Below are 23,385 nucleotides of genomic sequence, written 5' to 3' on the forward strand. Positions count from 1 at the left end.
TGGCCCATACTCTTCCTCTGTTTGTTCAACAAAATCTTCTTCGTGATCTCCTCCCACATTAGCAGATGCAAAAGAAGTCGATTGATTCTTGTTGGAATCCATAAGTGTCACAAGAAAAGGATCGGATTTTCCGGTAGAAGAGAAATCGGCCGCGCTCTAATACCATCGTAACAAAACTTGGACACCCCAAGTCAGGATTCTACCGCGACACAACAGAGATTCACTTCAAAATAGTTCACAAAGACGACACTGCCCGACGTAATTCCATGCCCAAAGGTATTGGCCCCAAAGAGTCAAGATTGACGCCCCTTTCGATATTTCTATTTATATTAATCTGTGTGCAAAGTACAAAGAGAGCCCGCGGGTGCTCACTCTCAAACTCTGCATCCAGATGCTCTGAAGAGTGTGTCCCTGTGAACTTATTTATTCTTACATCGGATGCCCAAAAGCAGAGCCCCAAAAGCTTTTTAAACTCAAAAGCAAAGTTCCCAAAAGCAATTGGTCTTCCAAAAGCTGCTAAAAACAGCCAACGCAATTCACGAAAAATCCGTACAGCTGTCGGGGAAAAACATGGAAGTCCGTACGCTACCACATCAGCATGTCAACGCATTTTGCGGCGATCCGTATGGCTTGCCACATGTCATGACGCTTGTCAACGTGAATTCCGACGGATTTGCCGCTGTAGCCTGTCGGCACATTTCTCAAAGTGTCCGCGAGCCTGCCACGTCATCAATTTGTGACAGCACGAGACAAAAGATGTTTTGAATGTCACACTAAAGGTTATATGATAAGAGATTGTCCTAAGAAAGCATCCAACGAACCTAAAGAATCCACAGAACCCACATTCTCTGTTAATGCCATAAATGAGAATACTAGTGTGTCCCAAGTTTCTAATGATCATCTAGCTGATGAGTCTCTCATGATGTGTTATGGTCATGTGAATGGTCAACGCATTATGATCTTGTTTGATTCTGGTAGTATGCATGATGTGATTGGTGACTCTCTTGTAGAAAGAGCCCGCTTGGAGGTTAGCCAAACTGCTCTGGAGGTGTCGGCCTTTGCTCCCGATATGGACTCTCCCATTACACGGAGTGTCGTGATGTGTTATTCATTGTTCAGCAAGTTTCCTTCCGTAGTAGATTTGTTGTGTCTCCTCTCTCAGAATGTGATGATTTTGGGCATTCGATGGTTTCGTGAACATAACCCTCTCATTGATGGGGTAGACAATACGCTCACTCTAAATGCCAAAAGTGACTCTCCCATGATCATTCATGGTGAGAAGGGTCTTCATTCTTTACCTCTCATTTCTCATGTGCAGGCGAAGCTTGAAAAGAAACATAAGAAGGAGACTCTCTCAGTCCTTTCTTCTCCGAAGCACGACATATTTTTTGCATAATAGAGATGTGATTGTTCACAAGGATGATGGTTTGAATGATGATGTTTCTAGTGAAGCTAACCTCATTGCAACTACAATCAACCACGCAGGTCCGATCTTGGCTCGAGTCGAGGTCTAAAGAACCCACTCAGGAAGTATTGTGTATTCGCATGATTAACCAGCACGCGCATTGTTCGAGTTTCTCATTCGTGACGGTTTCTTGTATTTTCATCATCGTCTTTGTGTTCCCTTTTCACAGGCATGCAGTATTGTATGATGCACATGATTCACTCACTGATGAGCACCGATGTATGCGGATCACTCTCGAAAAGACAAAAAGTTTGCATTCAAGGAATTCACATTGTTTCTTGTCCGTTTTGTCAATCGCTTTTACATGTTTCTTCCTTGGCATGACACAATCTCAGAAAGAGAACGAGCAAGATTGTCCATCAAGCATCGGCATTTCTGTTATGATTTGCCACAATTGATAGGTTTAGGTCGAAAAGTCAAGTTTCAATCCCACTTTTGCGTGTGTTTGGTGAACGGTTTGACACTCCGTCACTTCGTTCATCTGCATTGCATGAACGGTTATTTAGCGAGAATAGTATTTTTCCAGTTACTCTACATGGAATGGGTATGTTTATGATTTGTGTTGGAAATGATTTCAAGAATTTTCCTCCTCGGAGATTCTTGAAGAAGGTGGACCCACGACGATAGCCGAAGTTGGAGCATTGGAGCCGCAACAGATTACTGTCGCTTTCGGCGCAGCCCATAGAAGCAAGCATTGCAGACCTTCATGAACTTCAAGTATCGCACGACCAAGCATCAGAGTGAGCCGGCAAAGAGTTCTTCCCACGATTCCAGGAGTTGTTGGCGCACTTCCTCGACGCCATACAGCTCGGTACCAGTACCTCGCTTTAAAAAGAAGAGGATGTCACGTGTGCACATCTAACCCTATGTGCATGTAGACAAGCTATCCCAGTTCTAGGGTTCAGGTTAACCTAGGAAGTGTTATGGCACCCTTGTGAGCCTTTGCGCAAGCCGTGCATGTCTAGGCACTTAGAATAGTTGCATACCCTCTGATTGCACACAGCATGATCATTAGCACAACATTCAGTACCCATCATGAGCATTTTCCAGAGCATAGAACCCTTTTTCCCAAAGTACATAATTTTCGCTTATTTATTATTAAGTGACTTTTGTTCGAAAAGTAGGTAGGGCAAATTGCTAAAGATCTATAAAGAAACCATTGGGCACTCAGTAGAAGCAGACGAAGCAGGGATAGAAGGAGGTAGACACCCAGCAGTCAAGCAGCACCTCAAAAGGAGCCCTAACGTTTTCTCAAGAAGAAGAAGATCAACGTTTTCAACCGCTACCACCAACGTTTTTAGTTTTCAGCCTTAGCCTCGCGAGAACCCGCATCCTCTAGTTGCAGATCCTCGCCAGATTCCCCATCTAATACCAAATTAGCCTAGCATTTCAGAATTCAATAGATCAGTCTAGCGTTTCCAAATTTCAGCCAAATCAGCCAACGTTTTAGCTTTTCAGCCCTTGCACGACACGGCGGTTGCAGATCAGTCCCACATTACCGTCACAGTAGCAAATCCATAGCAGAGCATCTAGCATTTTCAGTTTTCAGCCTTGACACCGTCGTCGTCGTCGGCATCTTTATCGTCATCGCAATTGCTATCTTGACTACAACACCTTCGTCATCGTCATCGCGGATCCCTAACTTGACGACGACACCTTCGTCATCGTCATCGCAAATCCCTAACTTGACGACGACACCATCGTTGCCATCGTCATTAGCAGAGTATCTAGCGTTTTCAGTTTTCAGCTTTGACGTCGCCGTCATCGACACCATCGTTGTCGTCGACATCGTCATCGTCATCACAGTCGCTTTCTTGATGACGACACCTTCGTCATCGTCATTGCAGATCCCTAACTTGACGACGGCACCTCCGTCGCCATCCCAGATCCCGGACTTGATGACGACACCATCGTTGTCATCGTCATAGTCTCCGACGTCGTCATCGACATCGTCGTTGTCGACATTGTCATCATCAAGTCCACAGCATCTAGACCATTGTACCAGATTTATGCAATCTATAGTATAGACCTCCCTCGCCATAGAGAGGGGGACCCTTAAAGGAGGGTTTCAGAACCATCTAGTGTCGTATCTTTCTCTCTATCTCTCATTCTCAGCACTCATTCACAGTACCATTCACTTTGTTTGTGATCATTGCACTTGCACTCTCTCTCTAAGAAGAACGGAAGGCTCTCCCTTCCGTAATTAAAAGGAACCCTTGAGCACAGTGCGGAGCACTCATCCTGAGCACTATCATTGACTTCCGTTACACCTTACATGCAGCAACAAGCCACCCAAATACACCAGGCTGCAACTCTAGAATCCTCTCACACATTCTTTACCAGATTGAGGGGTGTGGGAGGCAAAGGAGGCAAGTTATATTGCTATCGTTGAATTCCTTGAGCACTATATGTGGTGAAATTGAAATCTTGCTTGAGAAACTCAGCCTAATGAAATCTCCGTTGCTACTGGGTTGAGCATTAGGTTGAGCTACTTCAATCATCATGTGTTCGTGAGCCAAGAGTGAATAGCTTGCACATGATTTATTGTCAGATATATGGAACCTAAATCCTAAAGGAACCAAATGTCTTTGATATGGAGATGCTTCGCACCTTGACTTAAAACATAGTTAAAAACTTTTAAAATGGTTGATAATTGCTTTTTCTGAGGTGTAGGCGGAGTGTTGAAGTGTCCATAGCTGCTTCTGCTCTGACTATCTCATAAACTAAGCTCACTATGAGCTGCAGAGGGGTGTTATAATCATGCAGCTCATATGAACTCCCAACTCATAGCCCATTTATTTGACATAGTTGGTTTCAGAAATTGGGTAGGAATCAGGATATCAAATTGTTTGAGAAGTACGTAAGAGACCCTTCACAAGCATTTTGTATCTATCCCATCAGCATTAATAGGTACAATGTCAAGCATGGTTGCCAATATCGCTCTCACTCTCATGTTTGTCTGTGAATGCAAATGTGTCTTACTTAGGGCATTGCACTGTACTAACAAGAAATTGCTCGACTTTCAATTCAATGAAAAATACATCATGCTTCCCCTGTAAACGTACTTGGGACATCTTGAGCTCCTATCAGGCGCCCTTTGGTGCATCACTTGGACAAAGATCCGATGGATGTTATAGTTGCATTGCTAAAGGTACTAATAACAATAGCTCAAGAGAAAACAGTTTAAAAACATACCATGTTTAGAATTTCTGTATGAATTGTGTATGCTTTGCAAACTGCCAAACAAATTTCGAGCTTCCTTGACCTCTGCATAAACCCTATCACCTGAAGGGCTTGTGATGGGCATAAAATTGCCCTCAATGTCAGCCAATCTTCTGGCAGGAAGCTTTGAATCAACGTTGGGAACTCTTTCACAATTGGCTGTTTTAATTTTGGGAGAAGCAGGTGACCACTCAGCTTCCTGGGGCAAAACCCAGTCATTTTCTACCACTTTCTGACTGCTAAAATCGTGGAAGCTTTCGTTATCGCTAGTCTTTCCTCGTTTTCTTGCTGCAAAGTTGAACTGTCGTGTTAATCACTGGTATGAGTAGCTGAGCAGACCTGCTGCATGCATAATAAATGAAGGACAAAGTGCACTTGAAATCATTGGACTTACAATCTGGTTCAAGAGCAGGAGAGAAGGATCTCTTTCGATCGGCACCAACTGCTGGAGGAGACCAAGTTTCTTCGGGGGGGATAAGTTCTGGGCTAAGTTCTGTGGCAACATAAACCGAGACTATGAAATCAGCACTACAAATTAAGCCGACAAGAAAAAAATTGTTCCTTCAAGCACCTGCAGAATGGGAGAACTCTACGTCTTCGTGTTCCTGTTCAAAATCCAGTGAATGCTGCATACAATCAGGAAAAGGATTCTCTTGCTGAGCCATCCATTCTAGCTCATCGAAATCAGGAGCGTCCATGACTCTGTGTGTATGTCAGGGGCACGCCCCGGGGGGGGGGGGGGGGGGGGGGGGGTCCGTGAGAGCCCTCGTACACAGGGGGAGAGAGACAGAGAGAGAGTGAGTGAGTGAGTGAGAGGAGCGCGGGAAACTTGGCCAGCGTCAGACCAGTCACCGGCCTGGACGGACAGCCTCGTTTATAAGTGACACGCCCCTGCTGCGTTGATCCGACGGACCGAAGCCCCCCGCCCCGTCGAAAACTCGCCCCTGCCGTAGATCCCATGAGTCCCACCCGAGGCAAGAATTTATAGCTTGAGCGTCGCATTGCTTTCAGCGCATCGTGGTAGGCGGATTGGATAGGGTGCATGAGTCCAGTGCGAGAGGTGGGGAGTTTGAGTTGCAACACTAACGGCATGGAACGGTGGATTGATTCTCTGTTGTAGATCCCATCACTTTCACCCATGTTGTTTATAGACGAGGGACGGGACAATATATCTCTCGGTCAACCTAACCTGCTTTTTTTATTTCTTGATCCAAGCCACTAAAGTATTAGCAGCATTTAGTCTTAAATTTGTAATTAGCTAGTCACACTAAGCATTTAGTCTTAAATTTGTAATTAGCTAGTCACACTAAGCAGAGGGAGAGAAAAAAACTTAATAATATAAGAAAAGAAGATCGTGTAGCTAAAAGGTAGGAAAAGCCTCTTACTAAATTAAATGGAAGAATGAACGTGGAGCTACAAAGAAGGGAAAAATATTGGTTTCTCATTCATTAGTTCATCACAAAGGAAAGCTCATAATCTATCTATCTATTTATCTATCTATTACTTAATTAAAATGAAAGGAATGCTCATCCGCGTGGCTGCAAGCACAATAGATAGCTCTTTGTCCTTCCCTCAGGACTAAGTAACACCCAGAGAACTTCACATGCGAAAGCAGAGGAGATCGCAGCCACAATAGTCAAAAACTGAACGGGCACTAAACCTGGACAACCTGGAAAATGCATATCACCTCACAATATAAGGCCATAAAAACGACTAGGCATACATGATGCACGCGTGGGTGAGGTGGTTAGCCTATGAAACCCTCAACCTGGACTGCAACGCCACATGTTCAAAACCCAGCTGCGCACCTCGTTTTCCCCGCTGGCTGAGTTTATTGTGCCTTGCTTTTTGTGCGACCGTGTTTAGTGCGCCTCGAGATCCCGCCCCTCAACTCGAACCGTCGATCCCATTACTCCACCCTGCATTTAATATGGGTGTTACTTAGTCCCAAGGTTCTCCTTCCCTTCTTACATGATGATGATGCTCAACTATCGATGCCCTTATGGCATTGTTGACCTCGAATAGTGCACTAACAGCTCGTGAGTCACTCTTAACAACCAAGGTTTGCATTTCGTTGAGCAAGGCACATTTCCTTGCCAACCGACCCAAGTCGTGTCCATGATGGACGGCATCTAGCAACGCACACGGTCGAGCTGGCGTGGATCCTTGGTCTGCGGGCAACACCGTCAACACCTAGTCTCTCTTGCAGACTAAGCGCCATAGTAGCCTCGAGCTATGGGAGTGGACACCTCGAGCTGTGGGAGTGGACACCTCGAGCTGTGGGCGCACCACCTTGAGCTCTAAGCCTCCCACTATACGTATCTCCCACTTTGCGCCCAAGCAGAGCTGCATATCTAAAGGAGCCTTCGATTCCTTTACTTCCGCGGACTACATACAACGCAAGGCTCCAATAACAAGCCGGAAGCCAACAGGCGGGAGCCTTCAGATGGCGATTGAGCTCCAGCTCCTCTTTTTGGTTTGTATGCACCATTGTATCCCGCCTGCAAACTACATCCATATTGCATCCATCTCTCTCTCTCTCTCTCTCTCTCTCTCTCTCTCTCTCTCTCTCTCTCTCTCTCTCTCTCTCTCTCTCTCTCTCTCTCTCTCTGCTCCGTGCTTTATTTGAGCTAAATGCTACCTCTTCTAGGTACCCTAGCTGACCCTCTGCAATCTCCATCTCTCTCCAACGTCGTTTGAATGCGCCACAAAACATGCTCTAATATAGCAACCGTCGTGATATATTGTTATGTGCAGGTGCAACTCCTCAACTATGGCTTGCTCGAGTTGCTTTGGGTACAAGATCTCTCTCTCTCTCTCTCTCTCTCTCTCTCTCTCTCTCTCTCTCTCTCTCTCTCTCTCGTTTATTGAGAGTACACTCTCCACCTATAAGAGTCCAAGTAAATTTGGCTGGACATTTTCACCATTGTTGGAATGGACCAAGATAGTCGAGGGTTGCCCCTCATGCATTAATATATTGTGGTAATTGGGGGGGTCCTTTACAAGCTAGCTTCGCACAAAATACCACTCCAGAGCTGCTCTCTGATCAAGGGCCTCTTGGAATGTTAGTGTGATTGTTGTCGGACGCTTTCTGAATTTATTGCGATTATTGTTAAAAGAAAAATTGCAAGTCAATATGATCATCCATATCCATCTCTATCTATAGAACATTGTTAAAGGCAGAGAGGGATAGATTGGTGGAAGCCTTAGGATGTTTTCAACAAAGGCAATGAGGTCTTAAGCTCTCTAAATCAGGTTGAAGGCATGTGGCATTCTTATAGAATTTAATGGACCTTGTGTATTGTGCGCGTTTGTTGCACGTGTCAATGCAAGGGACTTGCTGATACATTGTGCGCCACAAATGGTTGCAAGCACACAACCAGACTAATCTAGCAAGCTCAAGAGAGCAAGGGTGTGTCACTCACCGCCCTACGCTCGCATTCGTGGAGGATTCCTCGCCGCGAAGAAGAAGGATCTACCATTGTGCCGCGCTCAACCGCCTCGCCGCCGCCGTGCCGTCGTCGCAATGCTCTCTCTCTCTCTCTCTCTCTCTCTCTCTCTCTCTCTCTCTCTCTCTCTCTCTCTCTCTCATACAAGGAGATGAAGAAGAAGAAGATGGAAATGGAGCAAGAGCACTCTTCAATTGCACAAATGAAAGAATGCCTGAATTTTAGGTTTATGTGACTTTTATACGAGCTCGCCCCATTCACACTAGGGCGCCCATACTTAGCCAACTAACCCTTGAATGTTCCTCTTAGAGTGCGTCTCTCATCGGGCGATCACTCTTACTCTTTTCCTATTGGCCGACAAACCGGCCCATGACTACTAGAAGTGGACGCCAATGGTTAACGTGCCCCCCTTCTTGATGTAGATTCCGTCCTCAGAATATAGTAGAGTAGCATCAGGATCCACGATAGAAGTACCTGTGTCAGAAGAAAAACAACATTGTGAAAGCTCAAAGGCAGCATGTACAGGTGTGCAATAAGTGAGATGCATACATGATATTTTAAGAAATGCAAAAACAAATTCATGAATTGTAACATTGCCAACTAGAACAAGCGTAGTATCTGAAGAAAATGCAATTGAGTTAGGGTCTATTAGGTCGATTCTAAGAGAAGTACTACTACAAGAGCTAAGGCTAAAGTAAGTACTAGATTGACCAACATTAATTAAAAAATGTTGACTAAAGAGTAGTTAACCCTAGGAATGCTCGTCGGGGTCTAAGAACTAGTGGTCTTGTCACTTATACCACTTAAGTGTGATCCACATAAAATACAAGGAAGTTTGTGCTATTTGCTTTCTCTTTTTTTTTCTTTTTTTCTTTTTGTCATAGTTGTTACAAGTAGTTGGGGGACTCGAGGTCTCAAATACCAGCAGCTGGGAGACTCAAGGTCTCAAATACTAGCTTGAGCATGAACTAGCCAGAAGACTCGAGGTCTCAAATACCAGCTTAACACATGGGCTTCCATAACACAAGTCACACTTAGGTGGAATAAACTAGAGAGAACTATATCCTCATAGCCTAAAACATTACTAAAGTTACTACAATTAATAGACTATTTAAGAATTAAAGTCAGTAATTAAATAGCTTAGTTTATCCTAAGGTCCTGATACATACTTAAAGCCAACTAATAAACCAAACTCAAAGAGAAGAACAAGGTACTAGAAGTTTGAAAAAATTATAGCATCTAAATTGGCAATGTCACAACTTCATAAATTTTATGCTTTTTAGAATTCAAATGACAAGATGAAAACATGTAAATGTGGAAGCATAGATAAAAGGCAGTAGTACACCTAATATAATGGAGAACATCTGTTGTAACATTAAACATTCATTGTCGTTGTCCTTCAAAGGCATCCTTATTGTAGTCACAAACTGCACAATATTCACCACCAAATATCCACCTTCCGGAGGCACATCAGTGGGAAAAGGTACCAACACTTATTAAACACAATCAAAAAACATAAGGAACCCTAACCTAATTATTTTCACTCCCCCTAGAGAGTCAAGGGAATAGGATATTATAGAGATTGGAGGGAACCCTAAGGCTAAACCCCTATTCTCGTCGTCGACAAAATCAAATTCATCATCCGTGAGACTATACGTGTCATCCGTATAATCATGTAAATCTTCTTCTTCATCAGAGACACCAATGTTTACTAAGAAGGTCACTACACGCCTATAGTCATCTTGGTCAAAAGGGTAGACTTGTGCAATGGGAGAAACGCTCTCTACTGAGTATGGATCAGTCGTGGTCAAGAGACGTATCAACCATTCTAAATTCTCAAAATTCCTCTCACATGCTAGCGTACCTACCAAATCCCATTCACAGGCAAGCACCAGAACGACCATGTGAAACACTTGTGAAAAGTAACGAGGGTACCTCTCACCCAAGGCAAGAGTGGATGACTCTAGCGTACTAGCCATATCTGTACACACATATAGATAATGGTTAGAGTGCAAATATTACAAGGGTCGTGTTCTTGTGCATAATGTGTTTTTATGATTTTGTGTTATGTATAGAACTTGTAAGTTTTCACATTATTATTTGGTGGCTCTTGCTCTTTTACTTTTTTATCTTGTTTTTGTGAGTATAAGGCTTTATATATACATTCCCTAGGATTGGAGATTGAGAGGTCAGGAAGGAAGGTTGAGAGAGAAGCAAGTGAATGATGGATGTCAGCAAACACTCCCCCCATCATACTTTTCGCAAAGATGTCGTCACCTTTTGAAACCAATTATTCCAAGTTGCTATGGGTGAAGGCTTTTAACCAATAGTTTTCGATCGCCCTATGCGTTTCATCTAGTTGTAAGGGTGGTAAGGTACTCTCCCATGATTTTATTTGCAACGTTCTTGTAGGTGGTGAACTTACAACGGGAGGTGCAAACTCTTCTTTGTTTGTATGGATATGAACAATGGTGGGTGGAGGTTGTGTCAAAACTTCTATTTCCATATAGGAACTACCTGAAGAGCAAGAAGCTTCATTTGACTTCCCTGTTCTTGAGCTACGTGGAACAAATCTTTCTTTCTTCGGTACCCAAACAAACTAGCTCTGGAGCGGGTGTGTAGCATTCCATGATTTATTCCTTTCCGCGATCTTCAATTCATTTTGGAGTCACGGGATTGGGCTCACATGGGATAGGTGACACACAAGAGCACAATTTACGTTTTGACACCCAGATTTGATCATTTCTTTCATAGTAGCATTGGGCTTCCAATAGTTTTTTAGGAATCCAACGCAACGTTTCTTTACATTGCGAGTGGGACGTCTCTTATCAGGCTCATGTCTTTTAGCACTAGCTATGGTCGCTAAAGAAGCTTTAGGGACCCACTTGTATGTTTTCTTTGTTATATTGGGATGGGTCCTGTGTGTCTCAAGCTTTATTTCAACTACATTAGTTGAAGCTCTAGAGAGTTGGGCTATGGGGACATATGGTTCAACCTCTTGGACATGCATTGTTTTGGGTTTTATTTCCTTAAGAGGTAATATCTCAAGGACTATGGCTTGAGTGGCAGGGCTAAGTGTTGGTTTTTGCGTTGTGACACCCCCTGTCTCCCAATCAATAGTGCATTTGGTGGCTATCATCCACGTGCGTCCTAAGTTTATATTACCCTCCATAGTTCCAGCAGGCATGACCAAAAAGTCTTGAGCTACAACACCATTGTCATAATAACTGACAGAAGTATGCCAGATTCCAAAAACTGCAGTTTTTTTCTTGTTGACACCCTTGACTTGGATAATACTTTCAGATAGAGGTGGCTTCCCTAACTGACACCAGACCCCATATGATAAGAGATTATATTTAGCACCCGTGTCCAATAAGGCGCTATATAGCACTTTTCCATAGGCGCAGTTTAGCTCAATAGGGTATCCTAGAGGTGTGTCAGAGTTCAACCAATCCTCGTCGGTTTCAACATGGAATGCATGTGTAACTCCAAGGTTAGCCTCTCGTTGGCATCTTATACGTTGTTGTCGCTCCTTAGCCTCAACTTGAGCTTGTATCTTCTTCAATTTTGTTTGTGCCTTGGCTGCCTTTTTTTTATATGGATGGCACGTAGCTCCTCTTGGCTTAAAGGATCATAGTATCTTTTAAATTTGCTCCCATTTAGGAATCCAATGGTTTCAACTCCATCAAGAGTCTCCACACGAATGGTTCCTTGTGGGGTGATCTCACATACTCTATATGGTCCTTTTCCCGCATATTTCAACTTTTTCTTTTCGTTACGCACTCCATACATAAGGAATTTATCACCAACATTGATGTCTTTGTTCTTTAGATGACGGTCAAACCATTTCTTCCTCCTATCTTTCTACACAAGCGCATTTTGCACAGCTAATTGCTCTCTTCATCTAGCCTTTCAAGGATATATAATCGCTCAACTAAGGGGTTGCCATCCCAACCTTCTTGAGAAGCTACTCGAAGACTAGGAACGACAAACTCCCATGGCATAACCGCTTCTTGGCCATACACCATCTTAAACAGTGTGCAATTAATGGCAACTTTGTACGCAGTACGATAAGCCCATAGAGCTGATGTAAGCTTTAAATCCCAATCTGTGCAATGAGCTTTCACCGTTTTGGTCAAGATAGAGATTAAGGTCTTGTTGGTGCTCTCAGCTTGGCCATTTGCTTGTGGATAATAAAGTGTGGACTTATGGTGAGCTATCATAAAGTTGGTAGTGAGTTCTTTTATTACTCCATTTATAAAATGAGTACCACTGTCACTCACAATCTCAAAGGGACAACCAAATCTTGTAATAATGTTCTCAAAGAGAAACTTGACAGTTGACCTCGCATTGGCCTTACGTGTCGCCCTGGCTTCCATCCACTTCGTCACATAGTCAATGGCAACGATAATATATCGAGATTGAGTGCTATGAGCTATCGTACTAATTGGGCCTACAAAGTCCAAACCTCATTTTTCAAATGGTTGAGTCACTTTAACAGGATGTAAGGGCATCTTATCCTTTCGTTGTGTGATCTTGTAACGTTGGCATTCATCACATCCTTTTGCAAAAAGTGATGCATCCTTGAATAAGGTAGACCACCAATAGCCTGATTGCAACACCTTTCTAGTTGTTAGTTCCCCTGAGAAATGTCCTCCAGCTATACCCATGTGGGCTTCTTGCAGTATGTATAAATACTCATTCTCACGGGCACAACGTCTAAGAATATCATCCTTCCCTAGCCTGTAGAGAGTTCCTACAATGAGAGAGTAAGATTCACATTCTTTTAATAGTTTTTGATCTATGTCCTTACGAAGCTCTTGTTACCATATACATGTGGTAGTGATGTGTGTGAACACACTAGGACCGCCGGGGCATTTTTTCCCTCTTTAGGAGGTTTTTCCCCCGAGCATTGTATATACGCTCATCACTCTAGGGCTATCTATCTTTCCATTGCACACTAAGTAACACACTCTCTATTGTGTGCCTTGATCTTCCTTCATCTTCTCCAAGCTGTGTGCGTTTCTCTGCAACCCCAATTGGTATTAGAGTAGGTCACGTCCTCCCGGGCTTAGTCGTCAGCTACTCCAACACACGCCTGCTCACTTTCTCCGATTTCAGTGAGCTTTGGCGAGAGCGTTTGCAGCTTGACAAATATTTTGGGGAAGCTCGTAGAGCTAAGTCTGCTCAGATTTTTGATTCGGACTCATTTCGGCCTTCGTTTCCACTACATGCAATGCTGCACATGCTATTTTGTCATTTTGTGCAGAGTTTCTGTCCGTGCCGTTTTCTGCATAACAGGAGTATTATAGTCTTCTATGGTTTGTGCTATATAGCACGTGTTGTTCCCGCTCTGTTTCTCCTGTTTTCGGACAGTTTTCACATCAGGTGCAGCATTTATCATGGCTGACAACAACAACACAGACGTGTTCAAGATGTTTGCTGCTGAGGACAGGTTGGATGGAGACAACTACCCTATGTGGGCTTATATGATGCAACATGTTCTTGTGTCAAAGGGCGTCTGGAACATTGTGTAGGGCATTGATGTACGTCCTGGTTCTGAGGATGCAGGCGATGTTGAGGATGTTTCAAGTCTTGCTGCAAGGATTGCTGTTATTAGAGTTGTTTTGCCTACGACAAAACAAGCTCGTTGGGATGTAAAGGATGCGCAGGCTCATGCATTGATTGCGTTGTTAGTGAAGCGCACCATTGTTCCTCACATTCGTTCAGCAAAGTCTGCAAAACAGGCTTGGGATATTTTGGCTGGTCTTTATGCAAGTCGCAATGAGGCTAAAATTGCTTTGCTCCGTAAAGAGTTGGAGTCAAAGAATATACATGAGGAAGATGATATGGACACTTTCCTTGCTATTGAGAAGAATATCAATGAGCAACTTATTTCTGCAGGTGAAGTCATTTCAGACAGTTCCCTTGTGCAAACTTTTCTTGATGCCACCAGATTCTTACCAGACTTTTGTCAGTACTTGGAGACTTACGACCCAAGGAAATCCAAAAGTTGTCAAGTTTGATTCATTATGCACATTGTTGTTACAAGAGTCACTTTCTAGAAAAAATAAGACTAGACAGCATACAAGTGAACATGCTTTTATTGCTTCGCAAAGAAAGGGTGGTAATAGCAATGCAACCACTTCTTATGGTTCTACTGCGAGTGGCAAAACTTTTGTTCCTAATGCTTCTGCTGACAACAATTCATCTAGAAATTCTGGCGATAAGGGCAAAAATAAGATGCGTTGCCATTATTGTAAAGCTAATGATCACTTGATCAAGCAGTGTCCTAAGTTGAAGGCCAAAGAGGCTAAGAAGAAAGAGGGTGGTCCCACTGTAAATGCTGGTTCCACTACAAATGCAGCCATTGTCGAGTCTTCTGTGAAAGGAGACTCTGATGCTGATGTCGATGCAGAATGGGCTTTTAGTGTAGAGTGCACTTACAATCCTGCTGTCCATGATGCATGCTTGTTAGTTGTTGCAGATTCACATGTGTGGTATTTCGACAGTGGTGCTTCAAAGCACATTACCTCACATCGTGAATTGTTTACCTCTCTCGAGTCTGTCCCTCATGGGAATTCAGTCACTTGTGCCAACAATGCCTCTTATCTGGTTCAGGGAGTTGGAAAGATTGTGCTTACTACTGCAAATGGCAGTTCCTTCACACTTGTTGATGCACTTTATGTACCTGGGATCGAGAAGAATCTCTTGTCTGTATCCGCACTTGCTAGACTTGGACTTGTAGTCAAATTTGTGGATGATAGATTTCATGATCTCAGTTTTGGTGATGAAATTGTTGCATCTGGCCTTTTGTGTCGTGGGTTGTATAAGCTCACTTTGTATGACAAGTGTGGAAAAAATTTTGCAAATGCAGTTACAAATTCAAGGGCTATTTCAGATGCAAAACTTTGGCATGCACGTTTTGGTCATCTGAATTTTGCCAGTTTGTTGTGTTTGCAGAAATCTGATATGGCTGCTTCTTTGCCGCCTCTTGAAGCACCTGTCAAACATGTTTGTGAAGGCTGTATTTTGGGTAAAATGCTGGGTTCTAAGTTTCCAAAGGATGGTTCAGTTAGGGCCACATGCAGGTTGCTGCTTGTGCATAGTGATGTTTGTGGGCCCATGCAAACTCTATCCTTGGGCAATTACCTGTACTTCGTGACTTCCATTGATGATTACTCCAGGTATGCATGGGTATTTCCGCTTAAAGCGAAGTCCGAAGTTTTTATGTGCTTCAAAAAATTTCTGGCTATGGCTGAAAATGTCTCAAAATGTACTATGGGCACCCTCCATTCCGATCGAGGGGGGGAGTATATGTCTCATGAATTCAATGCATTTCTGGCTAGTCGTGGGATAAAACACCAATGTACAGTGCCTTATACACCTCAACAAAATGGTGTTGCTGAGAAGAAAAACAGGTCACTGATGGAAATGGCACGATGTATGGTCAAAAGTCAAGCTTTGCCACATTCTTTTTGGCTTCATGCCATCATGTGTGCCACTTATGTACTTAACAGGTGTCCTACAAAAGCTTTGCAGTCTATTACTCCATATGAAGCATGGCATGATAGAAAGCCTTCTATTGAGCACATACGTGTTTTTGGCTGTTTGGCATATGCTTTGGTGCCACAAACACAACACAGAAAATTAGATGATAAGGCTGTCAAATGTATTTTTGTTGTTTATAGTGCTGAAAGCAAAGGTTACAAGTTATATCATCCGCAAACAAAGCATATTTTGGTCTCACGGGATGTAGTGTTTGTGGAAGATTCTGTTCAGCCATTGCTGTCATGTACTAGAGACAGTAATGTAAGCTCACGGGACATTTATGACACTTTGTTACCTCTTTTCAGTGGTGGAAATACGAATGTAAGTTTCAATGAGGCAAATGTACAGCCTATGGGGGTTTCTGAAAATGTTACAAATCAGCCTATTACTAATGCAGATGTACATGATATACTTGATGAGGAAAGGGCTGAAAATGAGCAGGCTAGAGGTATGCCAAAATGGCTAGTGCACACTTTGCGTGACAGTAAATTGGATGCACCTTTGTCTAGGCGTACTCGTGCAGGCTCTTGCCATGCATCTTATGCATCAGATTGTTATGCTTTGGCTGTGTCTAGCTTACATGATGTTGAGGAGCCTCTGTCTTTTGATGAAGCACAAAATTCAGAAAATTGGATGACTGCCATGCAATCAGAATATGATGCACTTATAGAAAATGACATATGGACTTTATGTGATTTGCCTCCTGGTAAAAAGGCCATTGGTACAAAGCGGGTTTACAAGTTGAAACGCAAGCCAGATGGTGAGATCGATCGCCATAAGTCTCGACTTGTTGCAAAGGGTTATGCACAACAAAAAGGCATAGATTATGAAGAGACTTTTTCTCCCACTTGTCGTATGACTACTGTGCGTTTTCTATGTGCATTGGTAGCTCATTTTGGTTGGGATGTACATCAATCAGACATAGTTACTACTTTCTTGAATGGTGACATATTCGAGGAAGTTTATGTAATGCAGCCTCACGGTTTTGTCATAAAAGGACAAGAGGACAAAGTGTGCAGATGTAAGAAGGCTTTGTATGGGTTGAAGCAATCTCCTCGTGCTTGGTATGAGAAAGCTGACACTCATTTGGTTAAACGAGGCTTTCGTAACAGTCCAACAGAAAGCACATTGTATGTAAAGCGTGAGGGTGATGTACTTCTCATTGTGGTTCTTTATGTCGATGATTTGCTGATCACTGGACCAAATGAGAGACATATTGCTGAATTTAAGGCTGATTTGAATGCTACTTTCAAGATGAAAGATTTGGGGTTGTTTCATCATTACTTGGGTATACAGTTTAAGCAGTGTGATGGTGGTATTGCCTTGTGTCAGAAAAGTTATATAGAGACATTTCTACGTAAGTTTGGACTTGACGATTGCAAACCTATTGCCACTCCCATGGAAATAGGTTTGAAGTTGAGTCTACATGATGCTGGCAATCTTGCTGATGTCACTCTTTATCAAAATGCTGTTGGCTGCCTCATTTATGTATGCAACACAAGGCCGGATATTCAGTTTGCAGTCTCATAGGTCAGCAGATTTATGCATAGCCCAGGGTCTAAGCATTGGCAGGTCGTCAAGAGGATTTTTCGCTACCTTAGTGGCACTTTACATCGTGGCTTGTTTTATCCCAAGGGGGGATCATTGCCTCCAGACTTACATGCTTTTTCGGACTCAGATTGGGCTGGTTGTTTTGACACGCGAGTGTCCACAAGTGGTTTTTGTTTCATGCTTGGCAGTTCATGTATATCATGGTTGAGCAAGAAGCAACGTACTGTGGCCACTTCGAGTTGTGAGGCTGAGTACAGTGCAGTCTTCACAGCTACGGTTGAGTGTGTATGGCTCAGACGCCTTATGGCTGATTTGGGTGTTGGACAGGACACTGCCAACACTATCTACACTGACAGTCAGAGCGCATTGGCAGTAGCGAGGAACCCAGTTTTTCATGCTCGCACAAAGCACATTGAGGTGCATTACCACTATGTCAAGGAGAGGCTCTAAGCAGGAGAGATCATCTTTGCTTATGTGCCAACACAGGACAACCTTGCAGATCTTTTCACAAAGGCATTGTCTCGTGAGAAGCTTGAAGCTTTCCACAAAGCTTTGGGCTTACTCCCCTTTGTGGACTGATCATGTCCTCAGGGCATGGCACTTCCCTTTACTCATGTGCCAGCTCTCGTTCACCGCATCACTCCAGGGGGGTTTTGTTACCATATACATGTGGTAGTGATGTGTGTAAACACACTAGGACTGCCGGGGCATTTTTCCCCTCTTTAGGAGGTTTTTTTCCCCGAGCATTGTATATACGCCCATCACTCTAGGGCTATCTATCTTTCCATTGCACACTAAGTAACACACTCTCTATTGTGTGCCTTGAGCTTCCTTTGTCTTCTCCAAGCTGTGTGTGTTTCTCTGCAACCCTAATTCCAGCAGCTCTTTGGGTGGAAAACCATTAACTAGAAAGTTCACAATCTTCTCACTCCATTCAGGTATGGTTTCGACTAGGAATAGAGAAGTATCCGACAACTCATCATCGACTCCAGTAGGGGCTTCACCATTGGGTATGCGAGACAAATGATCCACCGTGACATGTCTTTTACCAGGTCTCACCACAACGGTAAAATCAAACTCAAGAAGAATTAACAACCATGGAAAATTACATTCCAATCGGGCACTCGTAGAATATGAGTGCTAGTCAAGGTCTTTTTCAATGACTCATAAGCATGGTCACACTCCGCGGTCCATTGGAACTCAATAAAAAGCTTGTACAAAGGACGAGCTATCTCGGAAAAGTTTAAAATAAACCTTTGGTAATAACCAACATGGCCCATGAACCTTTGAACTCGTTTATAGTTTGTAGGTGGTGGCAATTAAGTAATGGCTTTAATTTTGCTCTCATCTGTGGAAATCCCATTTTTGGACACTATATGCCCTAAAATGACTCCTTGTTTAACCTAAAATTGGCATTTGAAAGGGTTTAAGGAGATGCGATACAATCTGCACTTCTCAAACACTTTTCGTAAGCATGATAGATGTTCTTTCCAAGAGGAATAAACACAAAGGTCATCTAAGAAAGCTTCACAAAACTTCCTCAAATATTCTCTAAAAGCAGTGTTTATTAATCTTTGAAAGGTAGCAGGGGCATTGGTTAAGCCAAAAGCCATAACACGAAATGCGAACACTCCAAATTCGATTATAAAGGCTATTTTAGCTTGTTCCTCCAGCGCAATTATGATTTGATTGTAGCCAGAGTACCCATCTAAAAAGCTATAAGCTTCCTTCCCTGCAACTCTTTCAAGCACATGTTCTGAATATGGCAAGGGGTAATGGTCCCTCCTAGTGGCGTCATTGACCTTCTTGAGATCCACGCACACTCTGAGTTTCCCATTCTTTTTTGGCACAATCACTATTGGAGACACCCATTCTGAGTGCTTAATAGGGTATATGAATCCGCATTTCATAAGCTTTTCAATCTCTTCTCGAACGACTTTTGCATATTTAGGATTCATTGGGTAGGGTCATTGCTGAACCGGTTTAGCCATGCTATTCATGGGGATTGTGTGTTGTACCACGGAAGGTGGAACACCTTTCATATCATGATATGTCCAGGCAAATATATCCCTGAATTCCTTGAGAAGTTCTTTAAGTACACACTCCTCAGTCTATGTCAGATCTTGGGCAATAAAAAACAGGTTTGGACTCTTCTCCTGGGCCTGCTAACTCTATTTCCATAACTATCGCTGGATCGTCATAGACTCCATTGCTCCCATCGATAGGTTTTCTTTGAGCCTTTGTATAAACAACCTTACGTTCCTTTGTGGTATAGGATTTGAAATGTTCAGGTGCATGGTGTAAGTTTGTGGGGTCCTGTTGTTCTGTCGACTGTGATTTCACTTCCGATTCCTTTAGGTATTGAGCTAACTCTTGATTTTGTCGTCTCCTTACGGTATGGCTCAACTTTGGCTTCTCTGTAGCCTTTAGTTGTGCGATTTCAATGGGTTGTGGACTACACCACATAACACTTTGAAAGTATTCACCCTAGTTATCTACCAACTTCCGATGAGCATCACATACTCCTATATAATTAAGCCATTTTGCGGTAGATTTCTTTTCATTTATTCTAGCACGCACATTTGCTTGATATCGTCGCCTCTTATATCTCTTACTCTTCTTGTCTAATTTTTTATTACGGCCGATCTCTAGTGAAGAGTCACTAGATGAATCGCTACTTGTGTCTTCTGCTCCCTTGGATAGATTATCATCTAGGGTACCAATGGGCCCTGAATGGTTTGTCTCCACATTTGCACTAAGATTTAACTCAGATTCTTCGTCCTCAGTCAATTTCAATTGATGATTCTGACCCCAAATCGTGTGGGCTATAGTCTTGTGAGACGCTATTGGTTCCAATGCCAATAAAAACTTATGGGTCATCAGAAGCTATATGCATTTCTTCTAGCATATTTATGGCACGAGTGGTGGCGCTTCATCCCCCTCAGGTGTTACCCAGGTTGTCCCCCTATTTCTACAAGTGTCTATGGTTCCTGCTAGGTGGACCCAATCCACATTGTCCGACTTAGTCATCCCAGGTAGTACATCCATATAAGGAGAATCTTCCCCAACATTAGTGTCCGCTTTACACGTGTAACAATACTGCAATGGGGCTGAGTGAACTGTGGTGTCAGATCTATGATCAATTATAAATCTATTTCCTAGGGGATGTGCTCGACCAATTACAAGATCCACTCGAATGACAGAATCTTGGAACTGCAGGTAGACATGGTTTTTAGACCAGTCATGCACCATTTTTGCTTCCCTCGTGAAAGGACGTTCTAAGATCATCTCCGATGCCATAGTGTGCCTGGAGAAATCCATAACAACGAAGGTAATTCTTATTTTATGTCCAAAGACCTTGATCTTGAGATCTTCTAGCATCCCAATATGTTTAACAATAGACCCATTGGCCATCTTCACTACTATGGTTGTGGTCGCAAGGTGAGGTCTTCCCATAGTTTCCCATCAATTTTTAGTCACAATGCTGACCTGAGCGCCACCATCAAGGATTCCCTTCACAGTTAATCCCTTAGTAGTGATTGGTATGGTCGCATTGGATTCATCACCCTCAAAGTATTGTCCCAACTTGTTAATAGGTATTTCTACCACAAGGTTCTCATCTAGGTTGGGTTGTGGATCTAAGTGTTCCTCCTCTATTGGCATCTCCCCACCTCCATCCATCTGTGAAAATTGTGGTAGCCCAAACTTTAGTTCTCCATTGAGGAAGGCTCGAAGAGCTGAGACTAGCTCAGGGTGTTTATATAGTTTCGACATGATGGTGGTTCTAACTTCTGAAGACATGAAATCCATCAATTTGGCAATGTTTAACTACACCTTTTGGGCTTTAGTTCCTTGACGTGGGGAAGATGGGATCTCCATTTCCTCGATAGGATCAGGTAGTCCCTCTGTAAACATTCTTTCCATCAAGAAGTGAGTACGCCCACTTTCCCATGACTTTAAGTCACTTTCTTCTTGGATGACACTAGGTATGGCTAAGGGTCTTTGGACTTGGTGAGGTTGTTGTTGCGTAGGGAACATTGTGTCTGTAATTTGGATCTGGCTCCAGATCCCTTTGGGTATCTTCTACCAAACTCCTGAATTGCTTGACTTGCTCGATTTCCACTGTAGGGTTTGGATAAGTTCCTATCTTCTTCTTGGATCCTTGCCATTGTGGCTCATGAAGATCTTCCTTGTTGGTTTCTATCTTAGTGGTCGTTTTGGTCTCCATGGTTTCTGTTAACCCTCACGGCTCACGGACACCCTATCACCTACAATGGACATTGTATTATTTACTTGGTAGAGTCAGGTACCGGGCTTGTCGGTCAAATAGGAAAAGGGTAAGAGTGATCGCCGACAAGAGGCGCACTCTAACTGGAATATTCAAGGGATTAGTTGGCTAAGCATGGGCGGCCAAGTGTGAATGAGGCGAGCTCATATAAAAGTCAACCAAACCTAAAATTGACTCATTCTCTCATTTGTGCAATTGAAGAGTGCTCTTGTTCCATCTCCATCTTCTTCTTCTTCATCTCCTTGTGTGTGTGTATGCGAGAGAGAGAGAGAGAGAGAGAGAGAGAGAGAGAGAGAGAGAGAGAGAGAGAGAGTGCGATCGAGCATTGCGGCGGCACGATGACAGCGAGGCGGTTGAGCGCGGCGTAGCGCCGTCTCCCTCTTCTTCACGGCGAGGAATCCTCCACGAAGCAAGCGTAGAGCGGTGAATGACACACCATTGTCATCTTTGAGCTTACTAGTTTAGGCTTGTTGTCTGCTTGGAGCCATTTGTGGCTCGCACGCGGTGTATCGGCAAGTTCCTTGCATTGACACGTGCGACATATGCGCACATTTTTGGCGCCGCTACTGGGGAATGCCATACACCAAGCTTGAAAGGCACTCTGTGCTTCTTTCGTGGTGCAATTTCAATTGTAGGAAGGGTAGGGAAGGAGTGTGTGTGTGTGTTGAGAAGAGGGATTTGGTGTTATACTGTGTGTTTTTTTTGTTAATGGAGTTTTCAAAGGTACTGTGTTTATTCTCTGTGTATTAAGGTTGTTAGTTTTCTTTGTTAACGGAGTTTTCAAAGGTATTGTGTTTATTCTTTGTGTACTAAGGTTGTTAGTTTTTTGTGTACAGTAAGTAGGAAGTAGATTTGTGAGGGTTAATAGAGTGTGTTAGTGTGTAACAGTAGGTGTATTAGTTAGAAGTAGGTAGATAGAGTGTGTGTGCTCTTGCGCAGGCCGCGGCGACCCTATCCTTATTATAAATTTAAAATTAAAAAAAAAAAACAAAAACAAAAATTAAAGGTAGGAATGACCGGGATCGGGAATATCTCCCAGACCCAAGCCCAAGCTCACACTCAGGCCTAGGCCTCTGTTGCCTTGTAAAAAAACGAATTTTAGCTTCACACGTAGCTAAAAATCGATTTTTTGAGGACCAACTGAACTTCATATGCCCGAAAATTGTGCTGTAAAGCACATAGCGACCCTCTAAGTGATACACTCGTTTCAAGCTATCACACGCTTTAATAAAAAAACGGATCATTAAAAAACCTTAATAAGAAAAACGAGTGAAAACGACGCCTAAAAAAGGTAAGCGGTTCACCTTCGAGGTTATTCGCCGACGCTTGTAGGTTGTCAAAGGCACATGCATCTGCGCTCTGGTCGTGTACTAGAGACGGAGCAACTAGAGAGAATTTCGACTTACGCGAGTTCTCAATATCCACTTACTTTAGGTTCCGGGCCCTTGGCGGGGACCCAAGGTAGTACAAACCAAGACCTGAACATAGCGGCTAGTGACTCTTTCTCTGACTACGACGTCATGGAGGGTTTCCCAATGCCTAATCTTGATAGCTCAAGCCAAGACATGCATGCCATGGGCCCGCGATCCGGGCCGAGCTTGCTTAGCCGCCTGAAGGAAACCCTTAGTAGAGCCACTCGCTCCGAACATGGAGCTAATGATGTAAATGAGGGGGGTGGGGAAGTAAATTCTCCATTCGTGACCAACGTAGATCCTATACCCTTAGAGAATGTGCACGTGAATAATTCATTCATCGCACCTCCTGACTCTTCAGAATAATTTTCCTCTGACGTCATATTACCCGATGGTAGAAGCCTGACCGAAGTGCAAGAGGTTGAGCGATATATCCTTGCAGCGAGA

At 43.3% G+C, this 23,385-nt stretch overlaps 1 protein-coding gene and 1 pseudogene across 1 annotated transcript in view; both read right to left on the reverse strand.

The window, feature by feature from the left end:
* Positions 1 to 5,445, reverse strand: part of CTF18 (P-loop containing nucleoside triphosphate hydrolases superfamily protein) — an 89,658-nt gene extending 84,213 nt beyond the window's left edge. The window contains exons 1-3 of the mRNA XM_086497953.1: positions 5,259 to 5,445; positions 5,082 to 5,180; positions 4,661 to 4,975 (exon numbers count right to left, since the gene is read on the reverse strand). Coding sequence (XP_086354079.1) covers positions 4,661 to 4,975; positions 5,082 to 5,180; positions 5,259 to 5,385 — 541 coding nt within the window. The 5' untranslated portion in view covers positions 5,386 to 5,445. The remainder of the gene's footprint in view (positions 1 to 4,660; positions 4,976 to 5,081; positions 5,181 to 5,258) is intronic.
* A 4,129-nt stretch (positions 5,446 to 9,574) lies between these two features.
* LOC147427301 (uncharacterized) lies at positions 9,575 to 10,115 on the reverse strand (annotated as a pseudogene).
* Positions 10,116 to 23,385: the final 13,270 nt, after the last annotated feature.

This window comes from Adiantum capillus-veneris, chromosome 24 (genome assembly GCF_014529385.1).
Source record: "Adiantum capillus-veneris isolate H3 chromosome 24, ASM1452938v2, whole genome shotgun sequence".
Taxonomy (NCBI): Eukaryota; Viridiplantae; Streptophyta; class Polypodiopsida; order Polypodiales; family Pteridaceae; genus Adiantum; species Adiantum capillus-veneris.